This window comes from Ooceraea biroi, chromosome 3, assembly GCF_003672135.1.
Source record: "Ooceraea biroi isolate clonal line C1 chromosome 3, Obir_v5.4, whole genome shotgun sequence".
NCBI lineage: Eukaryota > Metazoa > Arthropoda > Insecta > Hymenoptera > Formicidae > Ooceraea > Ooceraea biroi.
In genome coordinates this window covers 1563737-1576452 of record NC_039508.1, presented here as the reverse complement: position 1 = coordinate 1576452, position 12716 = coordinate 1563737, and the positions used below count along the sequence as shown (strand labels likewise).

At 41.5% G+C, this 12716-nt stretch overlaps 3 protein-coding genes across 4 annotated transcripts; 1 reads left to right on the top strand and 2 right to left on the bottom strand.

The window, feature by feature from the left end:
• Window positions 1–245: 245 nt before the first annotated feature.
• Window positions 246–1433, bottom strand: LOC105283133 (LYR motif-containing protein 4B). The gene is made up of 2 exons (XM_011345611.3): window positions 1198–1433; window positions 246–873 (listed from the first exon to the last, which is right to left on the bottom strand). The coding sequence occupies exons 1-2, from the start codon at window positions 1302–1304 to the stop codon at window positions 687–689; spliced, it is 294 nt and encodes a 97-aa protein (XP_011343913.1). The 5' UTR covers window positions 1305–1433; the 3' UTR covers window positions 246–686.
• A 169-nt stretch (window positions 1434–1602) lies between these two features.
• Window positions 1603–3421, top strand: LOC105283132 (probable phenylalanine--tRNA ligase, mitochondrial). The gene is made up of 4 exons (XM_011345610.3): window positions 1603–1744; window positions 1822–2537; window positions 2669–2961; window positions 3104–3421. Exons 1-4 carry the CDS (start codon window positions 1740–1742, stop codon window positions 3395–3397), a joined length of 1308 nt encoding a protein of 435 aa, XP_011343912.2. The 5' UTR covers window positions 1603–1739; the 3' UTR covers window positions 3398–3421.
• Window positions 3422–3494: 73 nt separating this feature from the next.
• LOC105283131 (probable phospholipid-transporting ATPase IIB) lies at window positions 3495–12710 on the bottom strand. 2 transcript variants are annotated; one of them, XM_011345608.3, is made up of 15 exons: window positions 12302–12710; window positions 11892–12145; window positions 11673–11836; window positions 10345–10573; window positions 8642–8786; window positions 8287–8559; window positions 7917–8159; window positions 7655–7843; window positions 6979–7568; window positions 6492–6908; window positions 5870–6414; window positions 5550–5790; window positions 5299–5465; window positions 4993–5196; window positions 3495–4905 (listed from the first exon to the last, which is right to left on the bottom strand). In XM_011345608.3, the coding sequence occupies exons 1-15, from the start codon at window positions 12452–12454 to the stop codon at window positions 4772–4774; spliced, it is 3948 nt and encodes a 1315-aa protein (XP_011343910.2). In that variant the 5' UTR covers window positions 12455–12710; the 3' UTR covers window positions 3495–4771. The 2 variants fall into 2 exon arrangements, with proteins under 2 accessions (XP_011343910.2, XP_011343911.1); XM_011345609.3 differs by lacking the exons at window positions 10345–10573; window positions 11673–11836; window positions 11892–12145; window positions 12302–12710 and adding an exon at window positions 9217–9457.
• Between the last annotated feature and the right edge of the window lie 6 nt (window positions 12711–12716).

The following is a 12716-nucleotide window of genomic DNA, read 5'->3' as shown; positions in this document are numbered from 1 at the left end:
AAAGAGCCAGAGAAAGTTTCATTCTCATAATTATAATTTAACACTGGTTTAAATAAAACTTTTACAGTTTAAATTGATACATTATTATTAAACTCACGAAATAGAATAATTAAACTAATTATGATACTTTTGTCTTTTTATACCTTTAATGTGTAATTCCGTCAACAATTTATAATGTATAATAGATTGTAAATTACAAAATTATTAATTTTATATTGGAAATGGAAATATAAATCCACATAATATTATAGTATTAAAAAGATCATTTTATTCCTTAACAAACTTAAATGTCACCTTTACATCTACAATACTTAATTATGTACAGGCATACATACAAGTATAAAAAAATCCATTTTATGTTACATATTTAAGTAAATGAAATATTTTACATACTTATAGAAACAATATTGTAAGAAACTACTGATTCGTTTTAATAAAGATATTTTAATAAAGATATAAACAAATCCAAGAATTGTGAAAGTGCAAATTATCTTCTTTTTTTTACAAAAAAGGCAGTATAGCAGACAGTTAAAAATATTTTGTACTTAAATATGAAACTTTAAAGGTATAAGATCCAAGAAAACGTCTTTTCATAACATTTTTCCAATAACTAAATCAATAATTACAAATCTATGTGCGATATTATGTGTCATTGCTGAGGTATAACCATATTCTATTTTGTTGCATCATGTTAACTTGCTTTTAGTCTCAATTATTAACGGTCTCGTGCTGTACAAGCTGCCCAGTGTGACTTGCCTCTTGATTATTGTCAGTGCCTCTTCTCCTTTTTTGTAACACTGCTTAACTTTTTCCTTATCACCTAATTGTCTGTTTTCTTTAAACTCATGTTGTATTTTCCGCAGAGCGTACATTCTGAAAAATGCGATACGATTTATTCCTCTACCTTTAGCACTTGATGTAATCATAAAATACATAAACGCCATGACTGTATCATGACTCACAATTATCTAAAAAAAAACTAAAAAGGTTATTTTCTGCTATCTATGAAAAACATGCACACAAGTGCATATATTTAGTAACACTGTCCAGCTAATACCCAAATGTTAATGTTATTGATCAAAATATGTATCACTGCTCAAAAATATTATAAAATAAATGTATTCATCTCAAAAGTATTCTATACATCTCTTAGACCTAAGTAATAATAATTTGTTAAGAGCATTATGCAACTCTTACCTGTAGTTGTACGAGTCCCATTTCTTGCTTTCTCGGATTAAATTCCGGTAAAGGCTCAAAATTGCGTCTCGACTAGGACCCATTGTTTTTACAATAAGATCTATCATTGAACCAAACGAAGCTGCCGGCGAACTTTGTTGCACAAAATTTAATGGTTATGTCGATATATATCGATGTCGAGTTCGATTGAACGGTCGAAGACGTTCCAACGGAGACAGCGTGACAGCGATCTACCTCTATACTGAATAGTCGAAGCAATCGAAATTTAAAGTTTGGTTACATAACCTCAATTTGCTTTACTTGGAAAATAGCGATTATTACCTGATGCAGAAAGCTTCAAATATTTTTTTCTTGATATTTCTGTGAATAATTAGATATTCACGAAATATATAGAGACAATATAACTCTACTTAAACCTACTACATTTGTATGCAGTGCACATGCATGCAAAGCTTTTCACTGAAGCAATGTTAAAATTAATGTGATTTAATATATGTGATATACATTGTTCTAAACAATAACAAGAAACAATCTATTCAAAAATGTGGTATGTGACATCTGAACATTCTATTCATGTTCAACAAGTGAAATAATCTATATAATCTAAATCACATTTTTGTGCAGGTTTAACAGATGCATTCATTTTTACCAAAGAACAGTGACACTCCATAGAACAGCGTCTACCGTTGTCAACGTTGATAAGAGCGCCAATGAGCTGGTGCTTCTAGGTCAGAAATATGTGACGGATGAATGGACGAATCTCCCTGAAAAAATAATTACTAAATTAGGAAGAAACTTGCACGTCACGCAGTATCATCCTCTGTCGAACATACGTCAGCGCATTGTAAATTACTTTTACGGACAGTTCCGTAGCAAGAGTGGAACTCCGTCGTTCAGTATCCACGATAACATATGTCCCATAGTCACAGTGGCTCAAAATTTCGATTCTCTCTTGGTACCGAAGGATCATCCAAGCAGAAGGAAGACCGATTGTTACTTTGTGAATCGGGACACGCTGCTGAGAGCGCACACAACCGCGCATCAGGCAGAATTGATCGCTATGGGGCTGAACAATTTCCTGATCGTTGGCGACGTGTACCGACGTGATGAAATCGACACTACGCACTACCCTGTCTTCCACCAAGCTGATGCAGTCAGACTGCGTACGTCGCAAGAAGTATTTCAAAATGTCAACGATGTGGAGAGTCTGAAGTTGTTTGAGCACAGAGGAACGGAAACTCCGCAGAAACAGAGTTGTCATACCTTGGAAGCGGTGAAGATAATGGAGCAGGAACTGAAGAGCACTCTGACTGGTCTGGCACAAGCACTCTTTGGCAAAGGTACAGTTATATCACACTCAATGTTCCCGATGATGCAATTTGTATTCTGTGTTCTCGAAGAAACTTGATGCTTCTTTCATCAGAAAAATTTGAAACTGGTCTTAATCGATATATCTGCTTCATGTCGATAGATGTGCAGTGCCGATGGGTCGACCAGTACTTCCCGTTTACCCATCCATCATGGGAATTGGAAGTGTCGTACAACGACAAGTGGCTTGAAGTATTAGGTTGTGGCATAATGCGTCAAGAGATCCTTCAGAACTCTGGCGCGACGGATCGGATCGGCTGGGCGTTCGGTCTCGGCTTGGAGCGCTTAGCCATGTGCCTGTACAGTATTCCAGACATCAGATTATTCTGGAGCAACGACATGGGTTTCCTGCACCAGTTCCAAGTAGACGATCCTAACGCGCAGATACAGTACAAGGTAAGATGGACATAACGCGACTAATTTGTATATTAATATTCCAATGTTTCATCTAACAATAATATATTTATTTGCTAGTAACTGAATCTGAATATTTTAAGCAAAAATAATTGATACGGACACGTGTAATAAAACTTTTTAGCCCATCAGCATATACCCAACTTGTACAAATGATATAAGCTTCTGGTTACCGGAAGACGGGAGTTACTCCTCGAACGATTTCTATGACATAGTCAGAGATAGAGCCGGTGAATTCGTTGAACGGATAATACTGAAAGACGTATTCACGCATCCGCAGACGAAAAAAACGTCTCACTGTTACAGTATAGTGTACAGGCACATGGAACGCACTTTGACTCAAGCCGAAGTCAACAGAGTACATCGTGTAATAGGAGAGAAAGCAGCTGCTAAGCTCAATGTAATTATTAGGACTTAAGAATAAAGTGTTTTCCTTACAAAAGCAACTTTTTAATTTCCCCGAACTTGCTTCACTGAAAATAACGGACATGAGTATCGTATGAACAGTGCGAGTATTACATGTCAGAAAAAGGAATATATTATTTTATTTGCGAATAAATTATTAATCACAAACGCAGTACATAGCAAATAATAAGTCCTCTAGGAACAGCTATATTATTCGTGGTATGCTTTAGCCACATTAGAGATGTAACAACGATTACAATTATGTTCTACATACTTGTAATATATACATGAATATAAAACATATTACGTAATCCGGTATCATTATCATTATTATTATTAATATATGTAGTTCACATGACTGATGATGCAAATGATAACAAGGAATATGCACTCTTCGCGTAGATTTTTTTGAGGAACAAGATAAAAAAATTGATGTTTCGAGTAGCTTCAGAATGAGAGAAAAAAAAAGTTCCTTATATTGTAACATTAGTGCGAAAAATGCTGTTTAGACTTAGTTTGCAAAAATCACAGTTTCATCTCTGACACTCAAATTCTATCCTTTAATCTCGCATTACGTCTAAACCAATTTCCAAGAGAAATGCACCGATTTTATTATTACAAATTAAGAATGCTGTTAGATTCACGTGGGCACCCGATTCATTTATTCGATAGCCGAGGAATATTGATTATGCTCAATTAAAACATATATTTTTAATACTTTTTCTTCCTTTTTAATTAAAAACAAAATGAACAATGAAGACCAGATAAATGCCACGATACGTGCATACAAACGCACCAAAATGGAAGATGCGAATTTGGTGTTGCGCGTACATAAATAAATTAATATATAAACAAAGAGAGTATAAAGAAGATATAAAAAAAGTTATGTAGTTAATGTAAAGCAGGACGTGTGTGATACAGAGAAGCTCGCGGGAAGAATTGAACATTTTACGCAAGAAGTATCGTAAAATACTGGCTTCGCTTATTAACAACTTTTTTCCACTCTTGTCCGGACTTCGATGGACACGAAGTTTTCGCTCGGAACGAACATTGTTAATTCGAATACGCTATGAAAAATTTGGGAACATTGCAGACTCGTACTCTACAATGCAGGCATTTCCTGTTATGTTAGCCTTCGTCAGAACTAACATTACAAAATTCGCTCGGAACGTTAGAAAAATAGTTAGTTGATATAAAACGTATGCACTGATTTCGTTATTTCGCTATGAATTAAGCAATGTTTAGTTTGAATTGGACTGTGGGTGGTATCACGAACGAAAGAGAATTTTGCACACGTTCTTCCTCTGCGTTATTAATGCCGCTGGCGTTTCGTCCTCTTTTTCTCGTCGCACGTGCGCAGACGCGAATCGACACATCCGCGCGTGGCTTAGGATAGTTTAGTGTAACTAGGTGGCGAAAACTTCTTTCTCAAGAACTTCAAGATGTACAGCGGCATGCACGAGACCAATGTTATCACCAATACCTTCCATAAGAAGTCCGTTGTCTTGATAAACTCGGCATCTAGATTGCAACAAGGGATTAAAATAGTCGTACACTGATATAAATTCAATAAAGATTTACGCTTATGTCAAATGTCGCATGTCTTACCGAAGTAGTCCTTGAGAACGACCAATGACAATAAGTAAAGCGCTAAAGAGAAGATCTCCGCGAGCATCATTATGTGATGCCAGGTTCTAATCGTCAAAGCAACCATTATCAACTCTGTTAAAACTAGCGCTGAGAAACTAATAGCCACTATGTGAATGAATTCGTCCTCGAACATTATAAGTGCACCATACATGATGACTCCTCCTGACGGGTAGAACACAAAACGTCAACAAAGCATGTACTTTCCATTAGTTTTTATATATAATTAGTACATTAATTGTACTCAAAAATAACTAAGCTACGTACCTTGATATATACTTATCAAAACCCACATGAAAAATGTTTTGTATGATAACGAGCGGCCTTTACTAAGCTCTTTATACAGTTCCGGATAAGTAAGTGCTATCTTGCCAGACACGTCTTTGTCCAATACCAATGAAAAGACGGGAAACATCGTGTATATTGTTGCATATCTAAAAATTGTGTTGCAAAAGAATCATCAGAATTTCTGTGCGTAATAGCTTCCGAATCCAATTATCAATGCGCTCGCTACTCACCCCACCATGAGGAAGCCTTGGTACAAGGCAACCGAGGACAAATAAAAGACCGCAGAGAATACAGCCTGCATAGTCGAAATAATGAGACCACGGTGTATGACAAATTGACTTAGCGCAGCCGATCGTTTGTAACTTCGTCTGCCGTGAACCAGTAGTAAATTGGCGAGGTGACTGAATTGCGAGATTGAAAAATCTGCAGCCAGTGATGCTTGCCTTCCTTCGAGACCTTCGAGACCGATCCCTGCGAACAAGCATATGGAGTGATGTATAATGAGTCAAGAGATAATATGAGCGAATTATGTAAAAGGCTAGACACGTACCGGCATCCGCGGCTTGTATCATGGAGACATCGTTACCACCGTCGCCAACCGCCGCCGTTCTCTTTCCCGTGTGTCGCTGTATGAGACTGACGACTTCGGCTTTCTGGGTGGGCGAGCACCGGCAACAAACGACGGCGGGCGAGCCGCAAGCGAGCTCCAGAAATTCCTGCTCGTAATACTGCAAACACACCTCCAGGGAATCGCCGCTGATAACTAAGGCACAATCTTGCTTCTTGCGGAACGTGTTCAGTTCCAAGTGGGCGTCGGTGCGCGTCACGACTGACTTGAAGACGTGCAGTCCCTGCGTGCGCGAGACCAAGCGCGAAGATTTCGCTATGCAGGTCGCGGTCTCCAGTTTGTCGCCGGTCAGCATCCATATCTTGATCCCGGCGTTCCTCAACAGTTCCAGGGTTGGTCTGACTCTGTCCTGTAACCTGTCCTCCACACCGGTCACGCATAACAGCTCCATCTCCCTTTCAAGGCTCTCCACCACCGCGGCGACTCTCGACACGCGATCGCTCACGCTCATCCTCGCCACGTTGTACCTGCGCGATGAAAAATCCAGTCATTTATCTTGTAAGTTTTACCTGAGCAATCCTCAATGTGCCTGATGATACGTTACCTCGCTTCGAAATCCAGGTACTGGTCCTCGGTCAGATTCTTCTTGGCCACGACTAACGTTCGGAGACCCTCGCGTGCCATATTTTCGCACACTTCCTGCAGCCAATCGTTGTACTGTACAATACCGGACATCACGACGTCAGCGCCCTTCAAGTAGAACACGATCTCCGAGCTAGACTCCTCCTTCACGATTATACCCATTCGCTTGGTCTCCGATGTGAACGGGAATATTTGCAGTATAGTGTAATTCAGTATCTGGCCGCTTAGAGCTTTCAGTTGCATCGAGTTTAGATTCCGCTTGACCAGCGCCAGTCCAATCTCCTCCGTCCACTTCACCAGAGCCACCTCGTCCGGGCTCGAGGCCTGGTAATTCCGCTTCTGTTCCGGCAAATAATAATGCTGATCCGCCTCCGTCTGGCTGAAATGTTAAGACTTCAGTTGCATCTCCTGTCATTATTTCTGCACTCGATCAACGAGATAATCGGTACCTTTGAATGGAGCCTGTATCCCCGGTTTCCACCGTTTGCACGCTCATCGAGTCCAGATTCGAGGACTTGCTGCTGACCTCGTCGTACACCGGAGTTACGTTGTGGCACAGCGCCAGAGCGTGCACCGCGTCGTAAATCCGGGTGTTTTCGGACCTCCGCACTTTCCCGCTGTACGCCGACGGCCCCGGCTTCACCGGGGAATTCTCCGTGTCGGTCGGGTAGTAGGTCTTCAACACCGACGTCACTTCGTCGAAGGTCTCCTGGCCGTAAGATATGGTGCCCAGGTGCAGTTTCTTAAACACCATCTTGTTCTGCGTCAACGTGCCGGTCTTGTCGCTCAACAGGTACGAGATGCGTCCGAGCTCCTCCGGGATGGTGGTCGTCCTCACGACCGTGCCTGCGATGTCCTTGTCCCTTTGTATGCACCATGCGTAAAACGCTTTGCCCATGTCCAGATTCACTCGCAAGCTAATTGGTATGATGTAGGAAAACAGCAGGACGAAGCGGAACATGTAACGGTACCACGGTCCACTGAATCCTTTCAAGCACATCATTACAAGTGCGAGTCCTATTACTGCGCAAAACAGCACCTGGCGAGGTACAATTAAGGTATCGTCAACGTTGCGTTCAGGGTTATATCGAGTTCAACGCACAATTTCTACACGTCACACCATACCTTTGTCAATTGATTGATCTCCTGATCGAGCAAACCAACTTTCGATCTAATTTCCGAGTGGTTCATCAGAGATCGTGTCTCCTGGCCAGTATAAACGACAATTCCGAGAGCGGAGCCCGATGCCACAGCCGTATTGGCCCACAGCGTGCTATCAACGCCCAAGCTCTCCTCGCTACTGTATCCATCATACTGCAATTGCGCGTGTGATTACATGAAGTGAAATTAAAATGAGAGTATAAAGCGGGAGAATTAAGTTTCTCACCCTCGAGAAGGTGCCGATGAAGCTGTGGATATCCTTTTGAGGTTTCTCAACGTATAAACTGGCTTTAATGTCAAACAACTGAGAATTGCTTTCTAATTTCTGCGTTGCAGGCACTGCTAGTCTTAGTTTCCAATCGGTTTCGCCATCCAGCTGATCGGTCCGCACGAAACACGCACCGGATTTCTCAGTTGTGCGTAATAATACTAAATCAGCTGGTACTCTTTGACCTTTTTCTACTATCACCTTAAATAAAGAAAAGGAATGCAATCGTACATCAAAATTTTATTAAATTCTATTAATTTTCTTAAAAATGCTGAACAAGTTAAGAAATTGTGAAATATTTTAAAATGATGATATAATAGTGACTTACCAAGTCACCCACTCGTAACTTGGAGCTTGGTACTAACTCTGGCGTATCAAAACCCTTTACTAGTCTATAATATTTTTGTGCATTGACTTCCTTGTCTCTCTTGTACCTTCTGAAATCATCGACAGCCTCGCGGAAAATTGTTACAGTTAAAACAAAGCACAATGGTCCCCAGTATGTATACAAGTACCCTATTCTTATATCTGGTATAAATTGAGATATAGCCATAAGCAGAAAGTACAAGTTCAAGAAAAACTTAAACTGCTGAAAGAGGACCTGTAAAACAACAAGGAATATCAGTACACGTGCTACATCGTCCTATCTAAGGACATCAAGATTCTTGCTGAGAGAAACGTACCAAAGGCAGGAAAGTAACAACATTGTATTTTTGATTTCTAATAACATTGGTGGGGAACTTTTCGTGCATAGGCTGCCCAATATGGATAACCCTGGCTCGTAACTCCCGTTCCTTGCAACATCTCCTCCACATCCAAGTACAACATCTGTAATCGCGAGAAACGCAGTCCTGATTTAACGAGGAGCTGTGCGTAAAATTGGCAAATCGATAAATCTTTTCCGCAGTGTCGCATTTGTTATCTATCTACGTTACTGCCTAGGGAAATGTTAAGCTTTCAAGTAAAACATCGATTTATTTAAAATGTTATTTAAGGTATTATTTAAAATTTTGCACGTTACGAATTAACGTTCGAACGACAATAATTAAAATTAAATGGAGCGCGAACGAACACGCAATGAACTACACATATCGTCCAACGCATCGATCGCAGCTGCACTCGCGCGTCAACCGAGATCTGATTTCCTGTCGCGAATAAAGACTCGCAGGAATTCTGAATGACACAGAATGAACAAGATAATAAGAATACAAAAATCGAAGCCTCGTCAGACGTGACGCAGATATACGTTGTACATCACCTCGACCAAGAGCTGTCATTCCGTGGTCTAGATATTAGCGGGATGTCCTCCTTGGACATCCTTATAACATTGCTCTGCGTTTCCATCTGGATTATTTTCTCATCAGACGACGCTGGTGCTCGCTGTCGCGCAATTTCGTGCGCGTTTCCTCGTCACGTCACGCCACTAACCGACAAGTCGCATCGAATTTCTCTCTCGAGAATCAACAATATTATGACATCATGTCGCGACCACGGAATGCGCGATTACAAGATGTGTTCGCTACTTTGATATTTGGACTGAACCGAATTTGTGATTGGCTGCGCTCTGTCGATACAACAGTTCCCGCGCGATATCTACGGCTAAACGATAAAATAGAAGATCGTTTCATTGTGGAATAAAGTTACCTTTTGGCGCGTACAGCGAAAGAATTTGAAAGGTAGTAATGAGATTTTTCAAATATTTTCACGGAAAATTAGAATAATTATTGAAACAGAAAACATCTATGATAAGTAATGCGTGATATTAAAATTTAGCTTGCTGTAATAGAATGCCTTACTCGAAACGGTTTTCTAAAAGTCTGAACAATTTTATTCACAAAGCGGCGAAAAACTTGCGAGATCATTGTACATAAAATGATGATAATTATTATCTTGATTAGACTCACGGAAAAAATTTACGTTAATACATTCAATGGGACATTAGAAAGCAACATTAATTTTTCCTCTTAATCAAAATCTGTGCGAAACGTTGTGTAGCACAGAGCAATACCGCAATACGAGAGGTCAAATGGGGTCGAATACTATTTCGAGCGCGTAACGCGTTTTCGATCGACCGCATTGACCGTGCGGAATGGAACTCTAACGTTTCGAGAACTTACAATACGCACCTATGCAAACAAAAGTCTTCCAGACTTGCCGAAGCAATCGTACGGTAATTGTAACAACGTAGACGCGATAAGCGCAATTTCCGCGTACGCTTTCGTAACGTGCGCGATACGTACGCGAGACGATAAGAATTCACACTCGCGGATCTATTGTGCCTATTTGATATCGCATCGATCAATAAATCTATAAATTCATCACGGATCATTTTATGATCTCGTTCGCTACGTGGTTGAGGATAAGAGCCGCGCGCGTGACGACTCACCCACAGAGGCAGGTCCTCAGGTACTTGGAGCAATCGGTGATGCGCCGTCGCCTCGACGTCAGCTGCCTGATGCTGTCCTCGGACGGCTGCAGCAGGTAGTCGGTCTCCTCGTCCATTTCAAAGTCCCGCTCGTCGGAGCTCAGCCGCAACGGCATCTCCTCCAGCCTCATCGCGGTCGCACCGAGGCGTCGCTGCGCTTTCTCGTTCCCCGTTGTTGCTCTTTTGTAAGCTCTCGCAGTCACTATCTACCCTCGCGCGCGTGTCTCGCACTCTCGCCGACACCGCGGCTTTTGTCCCGGTGCGCGCGCGGATACCCTTGTCCGACGACCGGCAGGGCGAGACGCGCGATTAGCCGACGATGCGGATTAATCGCCGTCTCGCGCGAGCGATCGCCGCCGCGGCACGACGTCCGCGACGCATATCTTATCTCGGGCGAGTCGGCTTGGTCGATCTCGATAATCGCGATCGCGGATTGGAACGCCGTCGTCCACCAGTCGGTCCGGCGCGTGCTGGCCAACGTGCTGGAGCAGACCCGTGGTTACGCGCGGCGGTGACGACGACGACGAGACGTCGAGGCGTCCGAAGGCTGCTTGTTTACCACGCGTGCACGTACACACAGACAGCCGGGACGTGTACGCATCATCATGGCGGGTCCGCCGCGAGATACGGCGAAAACGCGTGGGAGATCATCGGCGCCAGTCGTCCCCGAAGCGTCCAGCGTGCCCTTGCACGCGCAAGCGATACGAATGGGTCGATATATATCTCATTGTTGTCACATTAACGTAAACGTCCTCGAGTACCGCGCCATCGGCCCGAGTACGCGGCGACGCGCTGCGTGCCGCCATCTTGCGATCACGTGGCTGCGATAGATCGACCTACGTCACGTGGTCGGGGAGGGTCGAGTTCGACTCGGCGTACGCGTTTGAATAAACTGCACGAATTCATAAATTTATTACATTATGCGGAATATCCATGCGCTGTTCTTAATTGTAATAGCGTTTAATTTATTAATTTCTAGTCGATTACTGTCTGAATTGTTTAATGATAATCTTTAATTAGTTAAGTGTACCTGGCCTATTTATATTGCGTTGATCATACTGTAAGAGCATAACAAGATGTTTTATAATTTAAATTACAACAATATTTAATTTTATAATTTAATTACAACAATATTTAAGAAATATATTAATATTAATTGAGTTTAATTCGATATTTTGCGGCTAATGAGACGATAATGGTTTCCAATGCTTCGTTTTGTGACTTTCCTTTAATTCGTAATTGCTGAAAAAGTTGCTCGCACGTAGATTGTTCGTCTTTCGTCATGAAACATATCGCCAGATCGAATCTGTTACACGTGCTTAGTATACTGAGAAGTTCTACGATTCGCGATATGTCGTCTGTATTTGATAAGTATTGCAGGCACACATCCACAAAGTTACTGAAGAAGGATACAGGTATTTCTACTCGGAAAATGTGTGTCTGTAAAATGTTCCTGTAACGATTGACAAATAAGTAACGTCAAGTCTTACGTATTTCAGTGTTGTTACCTTAGGTTCCATACGTAAGTAAATTTTTCGGAAGAGTTTGCGATTGTTGTCCAAAAATGTAAGAAGCCTTCGCATGTTTCTGGAGATATCTTCGTAACATTTTTGTTGTACTCTTTATCGAGTTTCGGGTTTTCCGGGATTGCAGATACTACCGAACCATGAGATGTGTTAGTATTAATCATAGGATTCCACTGCACTCCGATCTTGGGTTTCGTATCATCGCGATCCAGAGGTCTCAAATGAGCACCATTTACCTGTTTGATGCATAATTATAATTTTACAAAAAGTTATATAAAATTCAAATAATATACAAGTAATTGTTTGACGTCACACATTATACCTATAAGTCATTAAATAAAATGGTCGAAAAAATCTTTTATCGTTTAGAAGCAGTCAAAATTAATAATTACCATTTGCCTGAAGTGCTCGTACGTCGGTACTCCTTGTTCAACTGCACGAATCTTAGCGTCGTTCTGTAATCTGTACAATTCATCGGCAGCGAGAGCCGCGTGAAGCTCCTCTTCTAAGCTTTTATAATCTATTGGGGTCTTTAACGCGCTCATTGCCACTGTACATCTTCTTTCCTCGCAGCACGTCCTCCGTTCGAGCCTTATGAGCGTCTGACATTTATAGCCCGACTGTTTGTCGTCATGGAAACTCTGGTACCAGCTTGATTACTACTCTATTGATTAAGAATGTATTCGGTCTCCAATTTATTGCAGTGTTTTTACTTATTGATGACTCATACGAAGTTATGTTAACTCTGACACGACCGAAAAATTGAATGGCTAAACTAACAATTCACGCGTGAATGCACAAGGGAGT